Raw genomic sequence first — 18371 nt, forward strand, 5'->3', positions numbered from 1 at the left:
TAATGCATGGCTAGAAAATTTTTTAATTTTTTACATATTTGTACAGGTTAAGAGGTCAATTTACATGCCGCATGACCCTAATTTATTGAAGGCTCCCAGTTTAGTTTTAGGAGTCTACTTTCCCTAAGTTTCTCTCTGGTGTAGTTTTAGAGTTCTTTAAGTTGGGAAGAAAGAGGTGTGCAATTAAGGAAAGATGAGATGCTGGGTCTTTGACTGCCCCAACCACGTGGCCACAAGCAGTCAGAACATCCCCGCTCCAACCCAAGAAAGAACAGAGCGCAGGCGCGCTCGATTTCTCGATTCCCTATTGTTCGTGCCTGGCCTACTCGGTGGGACAGGGACGTTCGGCATTCGAGGGATTGAGCCTGAAGGGGGCCCGGGGACGCGCACGCCGGAAGAGGCTCGCTGCCGTCGTGCACGCTCGCCGCCGCAGTCTAGCTCCCCGCCTTCTGGTCGTCCGACGTTTCGCTATAGAGAGAAACGGGTGCTTCCGCCGCCTCTCCGCGGCCAGCTGCCCGGGAGGGATGTCGAGGAGCTCCAAAGTGGTGCTGGGCCTCTCTGTGGTGCTCACGGTGGGCACAGTAATCGGGGTGCATCTTCGGCAGAAGCAAGACCAACAGGTCAGGATCACGTGACACAGGGCCCGCTTTCCCCTTCCCCCCCCATCTCCAGTCCCGAGAGGGGCGGGAACGTTCTCCGCGTGTTGTCCGCGGGCTCTAGGCGGCTGCGGCTGCGCGCTGCGGGGTCCCGGGTTCCAGGCTCCCGGCCTGACCTCGTGCTACCCTGCTCTGGGGTACTCTTACTCTCTCGCTTTCTGCATATATTTTTTCATCTTCTTGCTTATTGCGCTCTTCCTGCTCTTTTCGCACTCTCGCCGATACTAACTGTTGCTTTGTTTTACGAAGCTCCGTTTACTTACCTATAAAATGGGGCTAGTCTTTGTATCACCTCTCCAGGGGTGTGGTGTGACAAATGGACTTGTAAATCTCAAAACGTGAGTCTCATTACGTGTAATTGTGACTTAAACTACTGTAAACTCCATATAAGCAGGGTGATAGGAGAGCACTGGACCTGGAATTAGACCTGTATTCAAATTTGGCCTCACACTTATTAGTTGGTTTATCCTGGGTGAGGCTCTTAATCTCTGCCTCAGTTTCTTCATTTGTAAAATGGAATAATAGCATCTACCTTTGAGATTGTGTTATGAGGTTGTTGTAAATGAGATAGTTAACTTTTGCAAATCTTGAAGAATTCTATTAATGCTAACTCATGTTACTATTCATGACAAAATATAGAAGGGAATGATTATTGTAAACTATTAAAAATGTTGTTATGTCTTAAATAAGTGGAGCAGTGGCCAATGTACTAGATAGGAAGATCTTTATTCTAGACTTGATCCACACGTTTAGTAGAGTTGTGCGACTTTGGTAAATGCAAATCAGCCTGTTTCCTCATCTGTAAAATGGAATTAATAATAGCTCCCACCCCAGCAGGTTGTGTGGATCAAATAAGACAAAATACTTAAAGATATTTGCAAATTTTAATGTGCTACTTGTGCTATTATGTTATCTATATTTTGCACATAATCAGTTTGTGATAGTATCCTAAAAGACTACCTTTAAAATCTTATTTAAACTTTATAGAGAAGGGAATACAGACTGGGAAACTCATGGAAAGACCTAAGCAATTGATTGTTAAGTAGTAAAGAACTATATAAATAGGATTAAGTGTCAGTAATTGGTTATCAGCAAAGAGGTAGTAGTTGGTGGTAGGGTCAGAGGACTTGTCTTTTAAGAGAATGTTGTCTCCACTTAGCCAACTTCTGCCTTTGGGAGCTGGGTGGTCCTGTGACTTTCCTAGATTGCCTTTGCTCTGCCCTTTACTAAATTCCCACCCAATGAGGCTTCTCTAGCTTCTTGATGCCTTGTAATCATGCCACAAATGAGGATGAGGAGGAACTGGAAGTTAGTCATGAAGGACACTACTTTTTAAGCAACAGTTTGCTTGTTTATCTTAATTTTTCCAGTTGGACCACTTAGGCTTAAGTGTATGTTTTACATTCATAGTATTCTCTGCATTGTTGACCTGTCTTTGAAAGAATTTCCTATTTTTAGAGTGGTCAGCTGAATGCAAATAGATAAAAATCTTCCATCTATCATAGTCCCTCAAGGAAAAAAAAATCCTTTCAATTAGGAGTCATGTTTTCTGTGTGCTCAACCTTTTATTCTGTAGAACCATATAATAACCATATGTTTAGAATTTAAAATGTTTAAAGCTTTAAACCTGAAGTTGGAAGTTTAACTAGGGTCCTAATCAAACAAGAAACCTACTAATTCATAAAGGGTCTAGGCTGTTAACTGACAGTACATAATTAATTGGATACTCGAGATTCTGACTCCCTACTGGAATAAAAGTACCCTTTACACAAGAGACTCAATTCTTTGGAATTTGTTTCTGTAGTAGCTTGTGTACTTGAACTACATAAGATCTGCAAAAGCTAAGGATGGCCAAACAGATTTGGCAGGCTGTTTGAAACATTCTTAAAAGAGAAAAAGTTTATTGAGGCTTTTAAATAGGTCTCACTGATCTTCAAAAAAGGCATTGTCTTGGAGATAGACAGTACTTCAGAGGTCATTGAGTCCAATACATACTATAACCCAAATTCTTAATATAGCATACTTAACAAGTGATTGTAAATCTTTTGCTTAAAGACCTTGAATGAGAGGGAAGCTTGGATAGGAACTTTTTCTTTTTATCAATAACATTTATACAACATCTACTATATACCAGGCATTATGCTAAGTGCTTCACAAATATCTGGTCCTGATAACTCTGAATTAGGTGATTTTTATCCCTACTATACAGATGAAGAAACTGAAGCACAGAGGTTGTGACCTGCCCCAGGGTCACACAGCTAATAAATGTCTAAAGCCACACTGGAACTTCTTTCTTCCTGACTCCATGTCTGGTGCCATTGCACTGTGCCACTCCACTACTCTAGTTGTAAATTTATCAAGACTAAATTTGCTTCCTTCCAACTTCCACTCATTGCTTCTCATTAAGAACAAATCTAATCCATTTACCAGGGGTCAGCAATGTATGGCTCTTTCTGCAGGAGCCATAAAGTCAATTTTTTTTTTACGGCGCTGTTACAGGAGCCCGCACTGTGAGCACTGTACGGCTCTCACAAAATTACATTTTTAAAAATGTGGTGTTTATGGCTCTCACGGCCAAAAAGGTTGCCGACCCTGCCTTTACCATGTGAACAGTTCTTCAAATACATGAAAACTGCTATCATTTTCCCCAGGTCTCCTATTTCCCACGGTCTTTTCAGCAAATTCTCAAATGGAATAATATCAAGAGTGTTCTGTCTTCTAAAATGAGGTGTTCATAACTGAACACAGATCTCCAGATATGATTTTACCACCGCAGAGTACAGTAGGATCACCAATTTTTCTTCTCATAATGGACCCTTAAGATCATATTGACCTTTTTTAGCTACCATTGTTTTCTCATATTGAACTTGCCTTCCACTAAAATTTCCAAATCCAACCTTCTATGAATTCTTTGTGATCTCCCAGAACTATTGCTTACTAATCATTGGACTGCCTTGTCATTCATAATGTTTCTAACATTTATCTTATCTCTATTTTAGCCACAATTAGAGTCTAGGGTCTGAGGATATTTTATTTTATTTGAACTGTCTAGGACCAGGGCCTAAGACTCCTAGAACAGAGGTACCTCTTTTTTTAAAAAAAAGTTTTTCTGTTATCTAGTATAATACTAGACAATCCAATCTATTAAAAATGTACTAAGCACCTCATATGTAAGGAACTAATCATTGAGGCTACAAAAGAATGGAAACCATCTTTTGCTGTAAAGGAGTTAATTATGGTCTACTAGGAAGATGCAGCATTTAACATGTAAGTATATGTATGGTAATTTGAGATGTGTAGTAATTTTTCGACACAGGCTTGATGAAATGCTTACTGACAGCCTATTCTCTCCACAACTGCTAGTATCCTTCCCAAACTACAATGTATTTTAAGTATTTATTCTACATTTGTTTAGTTTTACTATACATACATGTGTATATGTATAATGCAGTGTTTTCTACATATGTTTGTAGATAATACATATTATATACATTTGTATAATATATGTATGTGTGTATATATGTATATATATTTCACATATTCTTTTATCCTTTGTTAGAATGTAAGCTGTTTGAAAGTAGGAATATATTCTTTTTATTTATATCCCTAACACCTAGCACAATGCTTGGCAAGTAGTAGGTCCTGAATAAATACTTGTTTGATTACATATGAGCTGTTTTCAAGTACCGAAGGTTATTTTGTTTTTATTTGATCAACAAAATGTTTATCACTTGTGAATTTTTTGGAATAATTCAATACCTTTTTCTAAATTCAGTAAGTCTCCTTTTGAGGAGAAATGATTTTTTGGCATCCTTTATTTCTTAGATAATTTTTACACTTTTTAAAAAAATTATTTCACCTGAAATAGATTTTATTGTATTTGATTTCTTTTTTTTTTAATTAATTTTTATTTTAAAATTTTCCATGTTTACATGCTTCATTTTCTTTTCCTCCCATCCCCTCCTCAGCTGACAATCTATTCCACTGGGTTGTAGTGTATTTGATTCTTGCAGTAAATCAAACTATATTATTTTCCCCAGATTTTATTAATGAGTAAGGATAAATAACTGAATTCTTGTTATAAATCTTGTTATAAAAGTTGTTATAAATTTAGGACTATAGTTAAAACCATATGCTTCCTAAATTGTTATCTCTTATTCCACTTTGCACCAGTTTAAAAAAAAAATCCCAGGCAATCTCATTCTTTGTTAATTCTTAAACCGTCAGAAATTTTCCAAGAATATTATGAAAATGTTTTGCTAAAATCTGTATATTTATATTTGTTAAAACATAGCATTTGTATGATGTTTATTAAAAACATTTGTAACACTACCAGATTAATTTAATTATCCTCCATTATATTACAGTTATGGTTATTAAAGCAAAACTGTCTGGATTTGTACTTAGAAATTTGGAAGTCTGAAGTGCATCTCAGTGATAATTTTATTCCTTTAAGAATACTAGAGGGGGCAGCTGGGTACCTCAGTGGATTGAGAGTCAGGCCCAGAGATGGGAGGTCCTGGATTCAAATATGACCTTAGACACTTCCTAGTTGTGTGACCCTGGGCAAATCACTTAACCCCTATTGCCTAGCCCTTACCACTCTTCTGCCTTGGAACTAATACACAGTATTGATTCCAAAGTGGAAGGTAAGGGTTTTAGGGGGAAAAAAGAACACTAGAAGGTGGAAATCGTGTATTCAGGGTGTCACTTAAGTTTATTTCTTTATGTTTTAGAGGCTTCGAGAAGGCGTGATCAGAGATATAGAGAGGCAAAATCGAAAAAGAGAAAATGTTCGTCTTTTGGAAGAACAGATTATTTTGACTGAGCAACTTGAAGCAGAAAGAGAGAAGATGTTATTGGCCAAGGGATCGCAAAAAACATGAGTTCTGAAGTGAATGAAATATAATGAAACAGGTTTAGCTTGTTTTGGGATTTTTTGTTTAGCTATGTTGTGGCATAAATTAAGTTATTGCTTCTATCAGTATAATTTTTTCTGTCCTTTAAGCATTTAAATAAAAGAACAGTGGTTTATATCACTTAAGTTTTAAACTGTTTTAAAAATTCCTTCTATTGAAGTGATTTTAATTGTGATCAGACACTTTTTAAAGACAGCCCCTTTTTATCTGTTATTCTAATAGTGAACAATATTATCTGGTTAACCATACCCCAGGGTTGTCATTGAAAAAGCAATCTTCCTAGCAAGAAAGGATGGATAATAATGTCCACATTAGTGGACTGATGAGTCGTCATGATGATGACGCTACAAGAACATCCACCTCTGAAGGGTTGGAAGAAGGAGAAGTGGAAGGTGAAACCCTCTTGATTGTTGAATCTGAGGATCAAGGTTCAGTGGATTTATCTCATGATCAAAGTGGAGATTCACTGAACAGTGATGAAGGGGATGTGTCATGGATGGAAGAACAGCTTTCTTACTTCTGTGATAAATGCCAAAAATGGATATCAGCCAGTAAGAATTTTATTTTTTGTTTCATTCATTTTCTTTCCTAAAGCTTGGTATTTTTTCTTTTCTTTTTTTTTTTTTTTAAGGAAAATATAACTGAAAACTAAATTAAAATATTTTATTGGTATTAACTTCATTGATTTAATGGAATTTATAACTTTAAAAGAAATTTTCATAGCAATAGAAGTTCAAATAACTGCTTTCCATATTGTTAAAGGGGTTAAGTCTAATTATGGAATCTTTTGGTAACAATTGTTTCAGAAATCAGATGTCACACTTATTAAATAATTAATCACATATTCTTCTGTAGACATAAGGAATCCTGCTAGACTCTAGAATGGTTTTGTGTCTTAAATGGGACAAAAGTTATTTCATTACATTATAACTTAGCTTAAATCAAAATCAATTACTGGAATACTCAGTAGTATATTGTTTGTAGATTCAGATTGAGAAGGATAGTTGTTTCGTGTTTTACCAAGACCTCTTCCATTCACCTCTTTGCTAATTATTGTAATCTTAATCTTTTTATTGTCATCTTTCTATGCTCCATGAGAATCAAATTATCTACATATAGCTACATAGTCCTCCCTCAAAATCTGGGAAAGAACACAATCTTCTCTGCAAAGCAAATTTTAGGAGGCAAGTAATGGCTCAGTGGATAGAGAGCAAGGTCTAAAGACCTAGGTCTTAGGTCCTAGGAACTAAGGTCCTAAGAACCCAGGTCCTAGGTTCAAATGTGGCCTCAGACACACTTCTGGCTGTGTGACCCTCAGCAAATTGCCTAATCCCAATTGCTCAGGCCCAACCAAAATGAAGGTATGGGTTTTTAAAATAACAAACACATTTTAGGAATGTTTTAGATTGAATAAAAACAATTCAGACACAAAGAATAGGATCCAAATAACAGTTTAGTTGTAATTGTCTCATGCATAAAGACTCTTAATGAAAAATCCTTTTCAAAAGGACATTAACATTTGCTGCACAATGACCAAAATGGAAATGTTTTGCATGATAACATATATGTAATCCAGATCAAATTGATTACCATCTCCAAGGTGGGAAGGGAAGGAGACAATTTAGATCTTATAATTTCAGAAAATGTATTTTGAAAAATATTACGTGTAATTGATAAAATAAAATATCTTTGAATAAGAAAGAAAAAAAATTGTAGCTAGTCAGTAGACGTTTTAAAAAAGTTGTACTGTGGGTCATCATCTGCTGGAATATTAAAGCAGTTTTTTGATGTAGAATCAGATATAATGGCATTTGTTAAAATAGATTTTTATCTTTGTATAAATCACATCAAACATTCTTGACCTAAAGACTTGGCTTATTTTGCTATTTTTTTCTCCTTTATCTCTTTCTTACTGGTCTGTTATTAAAGTGTTAATGTTAGATTAGTATAGCTTTATAGAAGTTTTAAGGATAACTGCTGCACTGTCATATTGTTAAAAAGGGGAGGAAATTGTCTCCTTGTCATTCTTTTTTCTCTTACCCCAATTTTTTCCCCTGCACATATAATGAGAGACACTCAGGATGAAATATTGGCATCATTTGGACCCTTTCTACCACTGGCAGAGTTGAGATACCAAGACGAAAGACCTTAGTAGGAAAAATTGAACCAGTAAAGTATGATTCAACCTTTTTGGCACCAGTGATATTGAAAAACTAAGATATTCTTGTGTTTTGTCTTTTACTTTGTTTTAGGTCAGCTGAGGGAACAGCTCAGTTATCTCAAAGGTGATAACTTTTTTAGATTTACTTGTTCAGATTGTTCAGAAGATGGTAAAGAACAGTTTGAGAGGCTGAGATTGACATGGCAACAAGTAAGTAAAAATCCATTATAGAAGGATTACAGTGATATCTCATGAAAACTTGATTTGTACTGTGGAAATAATATGACAAAAATTCTATGTGATTGAAGAGAATTTGGGAGTTCTTTTATTATGAATATGGTAAAATGTGCATATCTTAACACTTCTTATCCTATGTGTTTTCCTAGAAAACAAAAGGTTTGAGTTAGTTCATCTCTAAAGCTCCTTTCACTTTTAAACCTTGAATAGAATTATATTCACTATCCTTTCTCCACAGAACTTCCAACCCTTTTTCTCTCAAGTTTCTCATGATTCTCCTTTGCTTCACCCTCTTAGCTGAGAGCCTTGTCTCATATTTTCCTGGGAGAAAAAAAATGAGACCATTCACCATGACCTCTCTTCTCCCCTTTACCTCACTGCATATTACTGATATGCCTTCTGCCATTCTGTTCTCCTTTACCCCTCTGACTTACATGATGAAGTGGCCTTATTCCTTACCAAGACTTAACCTCTCTATGTGTTCAAACGGTTCCATTCTATCTTGTCTCTAACAGATCATCCTCTGTCATTACCACCCTGTCACTTACTTTTATTTTCTCCCTGGCTACTGCCTCATTCTCTATTGCCTACAAACATGCTCATGTATCCCTCAGTCTAAAAAAAATCCTCATTTTATCCTCCTATTCTTCTCTTTCCTATCTCTTCTACCCTTTATGGCTAAACTCCTTTAAAAGACATGCTACAATAGATGCCTCCACAATCCAACTTCGTACCTTAACATGCCAGTGAAACTGCTCTCTCCAAAGTTATCAATATTCTCTTAGATGCCAAATCCAGTGGCCTTTTCTCAGTTCTTATTATTCTTGACTTCTCTGCAACTGGACACTGACCCCTCATATTTTTCTTCCTTTTATACTCTCTTTTTGGACATCACTCTCACCTGTTTCTCCTCCTACCTGACTGCTTCTACTCTATCTCCTTTATTTAGTCCTCTTTCAGATCATGCCCTCTAACTATAGGTGTCCTCCAACGTTTTGCTCAAGGTCCTCTTCTTCCTCTAAACCATTTCATTATTTTCCTAAAACAATGACTTTGTTTTTTTAATAGTAGGCAGAAAAATACCAACCCCATTTCTTACAAATATAAATACTTCAATTTGGAGGTTCTTTTTTCATATTAATGTGATTTTAATGAAAAATGGGGTTAGTATTTTTTTGGCTACTATTCAAAAAACAAAGTTATTATTTTAGGGGAAAATTGAAAGAATAAAGAAACATGGTAGCCTGTATTATAAATATGATATATTAACAGTCAAATTCTTATGCTGTATAAATGCTATTTGTGTAGCATTATACATTGTAAATTTCAGTTGCTCTAGAAAAGTATGAACAACTAAGAAAACTTAGGTGGGATCTATGATCTCACTGATATAGGTAATCCCTCCAAAGATATGATTTCAACCCCTTTCTGACTGCCTAGATTATAACATACTTGTCCCCTTTGTTTCCAAATTCCTTTAAGTTTTCCACAGTGGGATCTACCTACCATGCTGAAGACCTTCCTCATTAATCCAAATTTTCAAAATCTCACTACAAAATCTTTATACACACTTATCAGCAGGACATTTTTTTTTATAAAGTAGACACGATCAAAATTTAAATTCTATATATGTATTATTTTAGATATAGGGCTGGATGGACTTTAAAGATCTAGTTGTATTTCTCTCTCTCAAACCCCCCCCCCCCCTTTTATTGATAAAGAAATCCTAAGGAAAGGTTAAGTGATTTGCCCAGACCTTTCCTAGAGGTTGAAATAGCAATTGATTTTTCATATATAAAGTACATCATATATCCTTTTGTTCTAGTATTTCCTGATATAATATAGCACATAGGCAAGGCAAAGTGGTGTATTATAAAGATCTTTGGTTTTGGAGAAGACCTTGAGCCGAAACTAACTGCTAAATTGTATTCTCGGGGCATTTTGACTAAATAACTAGCTGAAAGTCATATTAGAATTTTTTCCCTCTTACGGTTAAAGTCTCTTAGCCTTTGATATCTGATTTATCTGGACAGTTGCCATAACATTAAGCTGATTGTATTTCTTGAAGTGGTTCAAGACTTTTATTTGTCTTTGAATTGTTCTTTCCTATTCCACACTTGAATTTGAGCCACTGGTTTGCAGCTTATGTGAAATGATGATGAAGTTTATCCATTCTCTGAGTGTGCTGCTCTGGCCTTCCTACAGCTCTGAGCTCCTGTTCTAGGAACTCTTGAGTTTTGTAACCTCCAGATACCCTCCAGACTTGCGGTGTTCTACTGTAGATGGCAGGTGTGTGTGGTGGTCTTACTAGTAGGAAGGGATGGTGTCAGCAGAGGTGAAACCCCATTATTTGGGGTCCCATCTTACCAAGACGAATGACTGGTGTCTGATCACATGCTGCAGACTTTGAGCTGTTTCTTTGATATTGAATCTACATCTGAGTTGGAAGTCTTTGGTCACTGTTCATATGGGTCAGAAACTTTTTTTAATCTGTTATGATTAAAAATTTTGAGTCTGGCTGTGTATTTTATGTTTATTATGATTTATTGATAGAAAGGAGAAGGGAAGGAAGATGGGGGGGGTAGATTGATCTTACAGAAGTTTTACCTTAATCAAACTTCCCCATTATGCTGGCTGACCTGCAGCAGCCCAGTCAGCACTGACATGGAAATAGAATGGGTCCCAGGCTTCCTAATTCCCAATTAATATACACTCTTCGTTCCATCCTCTGTACTAGCGTAACTTTATGTTATCATTTTTGGGTTACTTGTAAATTCCATGAGAGCAGGTATCATGGCATATAAAATTTTTATTTCCTAGAGCTCCTAGGATACTGTTGCATGCAGTAGGTAATTTAGTGAAACAAAAAAACCTTTTATTATATACAAGGGACAGACAACAGATACTGTTCTTAAGAAGTTCTAATATACACAAATTACTGTGATTCAAGATAGGTAAGCTAGGTGGTACAGAAAATGAAGGCCTGGACCTAGAGTCAGGAAGATTATGTTAAAATCTAGCCAGTGACACTTAATAGCTATGTGTACATGGGCAAGTCACTTAACCTCTGCCTCAGTTTTTCTAGCTGTAAGATAAGGATCATAATTGTACCTATTATTAAGCGTTGTGAGGATCAAATGAAATATTTGTAAACCAATTGGCACAGTGCCTGGAACATAGATTGTGATTATTGTTAAAATAGTATATAAATGTATATTTATACAGACAAAGGAAAGGACCCTACAGTGTGTCATGAGAAATTTTAACATAGATTATCTTTGAGATAGGATGATAGAGGCTGTGGTAGCAAAAAAGTCAAACCTGAGTTGGTTGTTGTAGGTCAGAAGGGACCATAGCGAATGGAGAATCAAGAGTTGAAAAGGGGAGGAGTCCATTGAAATATGGATAATGATTTGTACAAAGGAAGTGGGGTTATAGTGAGAGTAGGATGAGGACAGAGAGCTAAAAATAATTGGAGATTCTTGGGTATAGAATTCCTTCAATTCCTTTCAAATAATTTATTGAACAGCATATGTGCTTACCAGTGTGCTAGGTGATATCCTGAATATACCAAAGAAATACAAGATTTGAACTTTTATGAAAATAGTGTGGGGTAGACAGGTTGCTATCGTGGACAAAATATTGGGGTAGGCAGCTAGATGGCCCATTGGAGAGAATGTTGGGCTCAGAATCAGGAAGACCTGAGTTCTAATTCTGTCTCTGTAGCTCTGGGCAAGTCACATAATCTCATGCTTTTTATTCATCTATAAAATGAGGGGTTGGATTCTGTGATCTCTAAGGTCTCTGTCAGCTTTAAATCTAAGATCTTATTAAATTGAGACATTGGTTCACTTTTTTCTTCTACTAATTATCTAGTGACTTTGCTGGACAAGACATTTAGCATCTCTCGGCCCTCCCGTACCTTATTTGTAAATGAGGGTGCCTAGCTAGATGCTTTTTAAAGGCCATTCCAGCTCTATGGTTGTTAAGAATTTTAAGATCCTGACAGTAGAACCTAGTGCACCTAGGTTTACCTGCATAGAGAAATTATAGAAGTCAAAGAGTTAAAGCAGAAATTAGATTCATCATATTCAAGAGTCTATTTTGAAAGGAGTATATCAGCATGTCTTCCTATAGGGTATGCTGTTTGGTAAAATGTATTTTTTGTGAATAATTATGCTCTGTTGGTTAATTGCAATTCATTCAATTTCTTATATTCTCAAAATAACCTTTATGTTATTTTGCCTTTTCAGAATCTGACACTATTAAAAAGTATATATTTCTTTAGATCCAAAATTGCTAAAAATATTTTTTAAGGATTTCAAACTCTCTTGAAAGGAGAAAGTATGTTACGGTATAAGGAGCACTGGGCTATGGGGAGACTTGGCTTTCTAACACAGGTCTGTGATCTTGGGCACATTGGAACTCATTTTCTTCTCCTAAAAAGAACATTGAATTAAATGATGTCTTTGTTCCCTTGCAGTTCTAAGTATACATTTTTTTTTACTCCTTTTCCTTCCTCTCTGAACATTTTTGTTCTAGGTTGTCATGTTGGCAATGTATAATTTATCTCTGGAAGGAACTGGACGCCAAGGTTATTTCCGATGGAAAGAAGATATTTGTGCTTTTATTGAGAAACATTGGACCTTTTTATTAGGAAACAGGTAAAAAATGTTTATTTGAAATTTAGCAGTTGTAAAAAATAAACTATAATACTAGATTTATTTATGATATCTTAACCTGTTCACCTGAATGATATAGAATACTGACTTGGGGAGTCACTGTGACTTGTCTTATTACAATGATATTTCCATTTCCTTAAAGTTGAGTTGACAGTGTTTATTGAGTCAGAAGATTGGATAAAAAGCAAAGACAATTTCTAGGGTTCCTTAAATGAACTAAATTTCTGTATAGAACAGGATGGTAGAAATAGCTAGAATATTAAAGATGCTTTGTTTCCTCCTAGGTTGGGTCCTATTACTCTTATTCTTTTAAACTCTTAAAGCAGTTTATTTGTATTCACTCTTTTGGTAGTTATATAGTGTTTTGTATTACTAAAAACCTTTTTATATGCACTGTTAAAGCTCAACTTGATTTTTAGTACCTTGGAGGCAAGCAGTCCTTTGTGCTTCTTTATATTCCCTACAGGGCCACATATTAGGCACACTAAATATTTTTTCACTAGTTTTTCCATATTAACAGTGCCATTATTACTTAAATATTCATTCGTTTCATTTATTTATTTTAAACTTATTTGTTCAATGAACTTATGGATCCTCAAGCAGAGGGTCCATGAAACTACTGTTATTGCTGTGTCTATCTGACATTTTATTGTGCTATTGAAATCAATTCAATCTTACCTTTGTTTGAATTTTGTTCAAGATTCTGAATTCATTAGATGTTGTATCAAGACTTCGATGAGTAAATCTTGCATTATTCAGTGACTATAAATATGACTAAAATCTCTTCTCAAGTCAGAGCAGGATTTTTGTTAACTGTTTTAGTTTAGTCATTTAGTATTTAGTATAGTCCTTTGTGTGTTTTATTCAAACTAGTCAAATAGATTTAATTTTTTTAAAAAAGCCTTTCAGGTTTGGCTGATGTTGCAGAGAACATAATAGAATTAGAGTGAGTCACTGGTAGTGTGTGACCTTAAATATAAGGAGTGGCATGTATTCCAAAAGAAGGTCAATAAGACTTAATGAGAGAAATTACCAGGTTAGAAAATATTTTAGTCTCCTTTTATAGTGGGGGTCATTTTAGTTTCCAAATTACTTACTGGTGTCTGGAAAGGAGTTGACAACACAAAGAGTCCTATACATTAAAAGAAATGATATTCTAAGACCTTCTATATGCAACCTTTGCTGCATGGCAAGAAAGAAGAAAGTGACATTATAGCTTTGAAATTTTTCTGTGGGTTTTTTTTTGAGTACTTTTTCTTTTGAATAGTATAGTTTTATAAGAAGTCTGTTTGACAACTTTTTTCTTTTTAAAAATACTATCTCATTTGTTTGTCCTTGTTAATCCTGGGTCCTGGATTTAGTTTGGAGAGTTGGACCTGCTGAGGGCCGACATTACTTTCTTTATACTGTTCTAAATTCATTGCCATTGAACCTAATGTTCCAGCTAACTTCTCTAACCCTGACTTCTTTCAAGTCTTCTGAAATCTCATTTTCTACAAGAAACCTTTCCTAATTGTCCCTTAATCTTAGGGCCTTCCTTCTGATACTATTTCCAGTTTATCCTGAATATGTCTTGTTTGTGTGTATTTGCATATTTTCTCTCCCACTTATCCCAACCTTTTTGAATTGGATTGATTTTTTTTTTTTTGCATTTATTTGTACCTCCAAAGCTTAGTGTACACAGTAGGCATTTAATAAATACTTTTTGATTGACCTTCTTTTGGAATATGTGTTTCTCCTTATGTATAAAATATATATATTTTTATATCTTCATAAAATCTTTGTGTACTTTAAAAACTTTAATAATTGAGATTTTAGTTGGGATAAAACATGTAAATGTCCTACCAAGTCAAATCAAATTTACTTCTCAAAGCTGAAATGCTTTGTAACCTTTCGTAGTTACATAACTACATACCAATTGGGAGTAATTTTTTCCTTGTCACAGGATCTGAAATAATAAGAATATGTTGTATATTGTAGTTATGCAATACTTTTAAATGGAATTTGTAAATTGTCTATAACATATGTAGAACCTAAATAATTAAAGTTAGAAAGTACATTTGGGGAGATGGTACAGGGTTATATATGAAATTTTTATTTATCACCAGACTTAAAGTAACTTTGTACTTTTTGATTTGTTTCTTTTTGTCCAGACCTGTGATTTATAATTGGTGTGTGTACGAATACAGTACTGAAGGTCAATGAAAACTTGAAGAGTAACTCAGTACTAACCTAATTATAACTTAGATTTCTATGTTACTGTGTATGTGTAACACACATGTGCACACATTTTTTATAAGGCATTAATTACTTTTTCTGACTTTTACAAATTATATTTGTTATTCTAGGCTTAACTTTCTTTGGAGAACATGTTTTTGATGACTAAAGAGCAATTTGAACATGTCTCTAAAAGTACATTTTTTAATTACATAAAGAATATTTAAATATTTTATATGTGCCTCAACAAGAAATTCATGACCAAACAGCACAAAGCTGGCTAATGTTCCTACCATGGGTTAAATCATGATATGATTCTGTTCGTCCTTGATTCCAAAGTTAATGATTTAAACAACAACTTCTGCCCTGGAGTCATTAGTAATTATAAGTATGTATTTTTAAATTTGTATAAGCCAGGGAGTTAGAATCATCAAAATACTATGTGCCAAGACTTTTCTATAATTACAGAAAAAGGAATGGAAGGATGGATAATAATAGGGGAGAGAACACACACCTTGAGATAGTACATTGTATATTTAATGAATTTGTTAATTGTTTTTCAGTGCTGTGAATATTATCAAATGCTAGTTTTTGAAATGGTTTCATGTTATTGTCTCTTTGGGGCCTTTCTTTTCACTCTTGGGGAAATTATCATGCTTCATGGTAAAAACAAAAAAAGGATTACTTCCCCATTTTGTTTCCTTATTATTAATCAATGGGACATGCACAATGAACACTCCTTTTTCTGTTATCTTTTTTAAAACCTTACCTTATCAATACTGTGTATTGGTTCCAAGGCACTTAACCCCAGTCCCCTAGCCCTTGTCACTTTTTTAACTTAGAATTGATACTAAGACAGAAGGTAAGGGTTTAAAGAGAAGAAAAGGCCTATGACTAGAGAAAATTTCATTTCTACACCCAGGTCTTAATATGTATGAGCATTTCAGAGAGAGGAGTATAACTAGAATTATTTTCTAAATCTTTTTCCCTTTTACTCATCCATCACTTTGGACTTTGAAGGATAGGACAGGGGATGGAAGAGAAGGAAATGTAGAAGGATACTCTCGAATGGAGCACTATTGAAACTAGAATTAGGCTGTTACTTCTTGCCTCAAATATTCATTATAACCATTTTGAAAAATAACCTTTCTGCATTTTCAGATTATTTCTAAAGTTTCTAAATAACTATTTCTCTTTACCCTTCTTTGCTGCTGTCCCCTTTCTTTTGCTTACTTTGGTATATTTTTCTGTCTAGAAGAATAGAATTCTGTGAAAGATATTTTCATGAGTGTCTTCAATACAGTTTAGACTCTGGAGAGCAGATCATGACTTTATAGTGAAAATTTTAAAAAGAAAATATAAAGAAATGTCCATAATTGTTTCCTTCATTCTATTGTCAAAGCACATTTGTAAAGATATTTTTGCTTATTAAATGAGTTCCCATTTTATGAGTCTTTGAACATAAACCATCTTTTAGAACTAAAACAATTTTACATAGAATGAAGTTTAAAAGTCAATAATTTCTCTGTCAGTGTTTGTGGTACATGCCATGCAGTTCTAGTTCTGTTAGGTGTTTTTGCAGAGATCTTTTTATTCCACTGATTCCCAAGTTTCTTGAAGTAGAGTTATAACACCTTGTTTGATTTCTTGACATCTGCAATAGCACAAATATTTTTTTAAGACTTTAAGTGAATTAAAATTTGTTTCTTGAAAATCTTAATAATGCTTCTTAAGATAACCAGAAACTTCATTGGATGGCAGAAAGTCATATTTGCTGAAATAGACAGGAAATATGGTTTACCTCTACCTAAAAATAGTTGTCAACTGGAAAATCTATATAATTCACAATTTAAAAAATTACTTTGTTCTCTCTTTTCTTTTTCTTTTAAAGAAAAAAAACTTCAACCTGGTGGAGCACAGTAGCAGGTTGTCTTAGTGTGGGGAGTCCAGTATTTTTCCGTTCAGGTGCTCAGGAATTTGGAGAACCAGGATGGTGGAAACTTGTTCATAACAAACCCCCAACAATGAAACCTGAAGGAGAGAAATTGTCTGCCTCTGCTTTGAAAGTAAAAGGTACTTCGAACAGTACAAGAGGTGCCAGGCAGGCCAAAGTCAACCAAGTTTAAAGATAGGAGATAAGCCCAATTTTTAGCTGAATTAGCTAGTTTGTGTCCACAGAAGCTATTGTATTGATAATGTTCTTTGTGACAAAATTTGATGTGCTGCATGCTTTTTTTTAAATATTCAACACCTTTCTCCTTTTAATTATAAAAATGCCTGTTAAGTGATTTGTTTCACATTTTTGAAAATATCTTGTTCAAAATCTGATTTCAAATAAGTATCTTAAGCTTTTTAAATTCATAGTTTAGAGACATTAAAAAGCCTTGTTTTAGCATAATTAAGTGTTCATTGAGTACCTTCTGAGTATTAAAGCATTGTACTAAGCACATAGTCATGTGAGTAGCAAAAAGGATCTAAAATTAAATGCTTGAGTGTCAGCAGGCACTAAATATTATTATAAGCATTATGCCTGGCATTGTGTTAAGGAATACATATAAGAAAACTAAAAACCATCCCTGCCCTCAGGAAACTTAATATCTAATAGGGAAAGACAATATATAAAAGGAAATAGTTGAGAAGAGGGAAGTTGCTAGAGGGTACTCTGATCTAGATTTTGGGGTTCTTGATGTCAAAACTAGCAGTCACTTTGTTGAAGTTTGTTGAAAATGTATGAGCCCCCCATAAAAGGAGGCCTTGAGAGGAGTTTATTCCTTTGTTCTCCAGTCCTCTAATTTCAAGGGATAGGCAAGTGAGGATGGTCCAGAGGAATAGAGTTTCAAAAGCTAAACCTATCTTGAAGATAATGAAATTTCAGGTGGTGAACTTAACTTGAGGAAGACCTGATGTTCAAACTGAGCAGAACAGCTGTTGGTTAACATGTTTGGTATATAAATAGTAAATGAGCATTTAGAAATTTATTGTTTTTCTTTAGCCTCAAAACCAGCTTTGGATCCCATCATTACAGTAGAGGGGCTTAGAAAAAGAGTGAGTCGAAATCCCGTGGAATCTGCCATGGAACTGAAGGAGAAGAGATCACGAACTCAAGAAGCTAAAGACATTAGGAGAGCCCAAAAAGAAGCTGCTGGTTTCTTGGATAGAAGTACATCTTCCACCCCAGTAAAATTCATCAGCCGGGGCCGAAGGCCTGACATGGTTCTTGAGAAGGGAGAGGTGATTGACTTTTCATCCTTGAGTTCTTCTGATCGAACCCCTTTGACAAGCCCATCTCCTTCTCCTTCTCTGGATTTTTCTGCTCCTGGAACTCCAGCTTCTCATTCAGCAACTCCTAGCCTGCTGTCAGAAGCTGATCTTATTCCAGATGTAATGCCACCACAAGCCTTATTTCATGGTAAGAATTAACCTGTTGGGTTCTGCCAATCTTCATAGCCTTTCTTCACTTTGATAAATTTGTTGAATATTTATATTTACACTTATTTAA

General features: G+C 35.0%; 2 protein-coding genes and 1 non-coding gene across 5 annotated transcripts in view; all 3 read left to right on the plus strand.

Moving 5' to 3' along the window:
* The first annotated feature begins 421 nt into the window (after positions 1 to 421).
* On the plus strand, positions 422 to 5672 carry LOC123234764 (protein PET117 homolog, mitochondrial). The gene is made up of 2 exons (XM_044660730.1): positions 422 to 620; positions 5393 to 5672. The coding sequence occupies exons 1-2, from the start codon at positions 525 to 527 to the stop codon at positions 5540 to 5542; spliced, it is 246 nt and encodes an 81-aa protein (XP_044516665.1). The 5' UTR covers positions 422 to 524; the 3' UTR covers positions 5543 to 5672.
* A 195-nt stretch (positions 5673 to 5867) lies between these two features.
* The window catches only part of KAT14 (lysine acetyltransferase 14), a 29435-nt gene continuing 16931 nt past the window's right edge, over positions 5868 to 18371 (plus strand). For all 3 annotated transcript variants that reach the window (XM_044660732.1, XM_044660731.1, XM_044660733.1), the window contains exons 1-5: positions 5868 to 6126; positions 7828 to 7946; positions 12516 to 12637; positions 16764 to 16945; positions 17865 to 18281. In XM_044660732.1, coding sequence (XP_044516667.1) covers positions 5868 to 6126; positions 7828 to 7946; positions 12516 to 12637; positions 16764 to 16945; positions 17865 to 18281 — 1099 coding nt within the window. The remainder of the gene's footprint in view (positions 6127 to 7827; positions 7947 to 12515; positions 12638 to 16763; positions 16946 to 17864; positions 18282 to 18371) is intronic.
* On the plus strand, positions 10121 to 10367 carry LOC123238504. Its single transcript, XR_006505666.1, has one exon. It is a non-coding gene; the product is annotated as a small nucleolar RNA SNORD17 (small nucleolar RNA).

The sequence above is a fragment of the Gracilinanus agilis genome, chromosome 2, assembly GCF_016433145.1.
Source record: "Gracilinanus agilis isolate LMUSP501 chromosome 2, AgileGrace, whole genome shotgun sequence".
Taxonomy (NCBI): Eukaryota; Metazoa; Chordata; class Mammalia; order Didelphimorphia; family Didelphidae; genus Gracilinanus; species Gracilinanus agilis.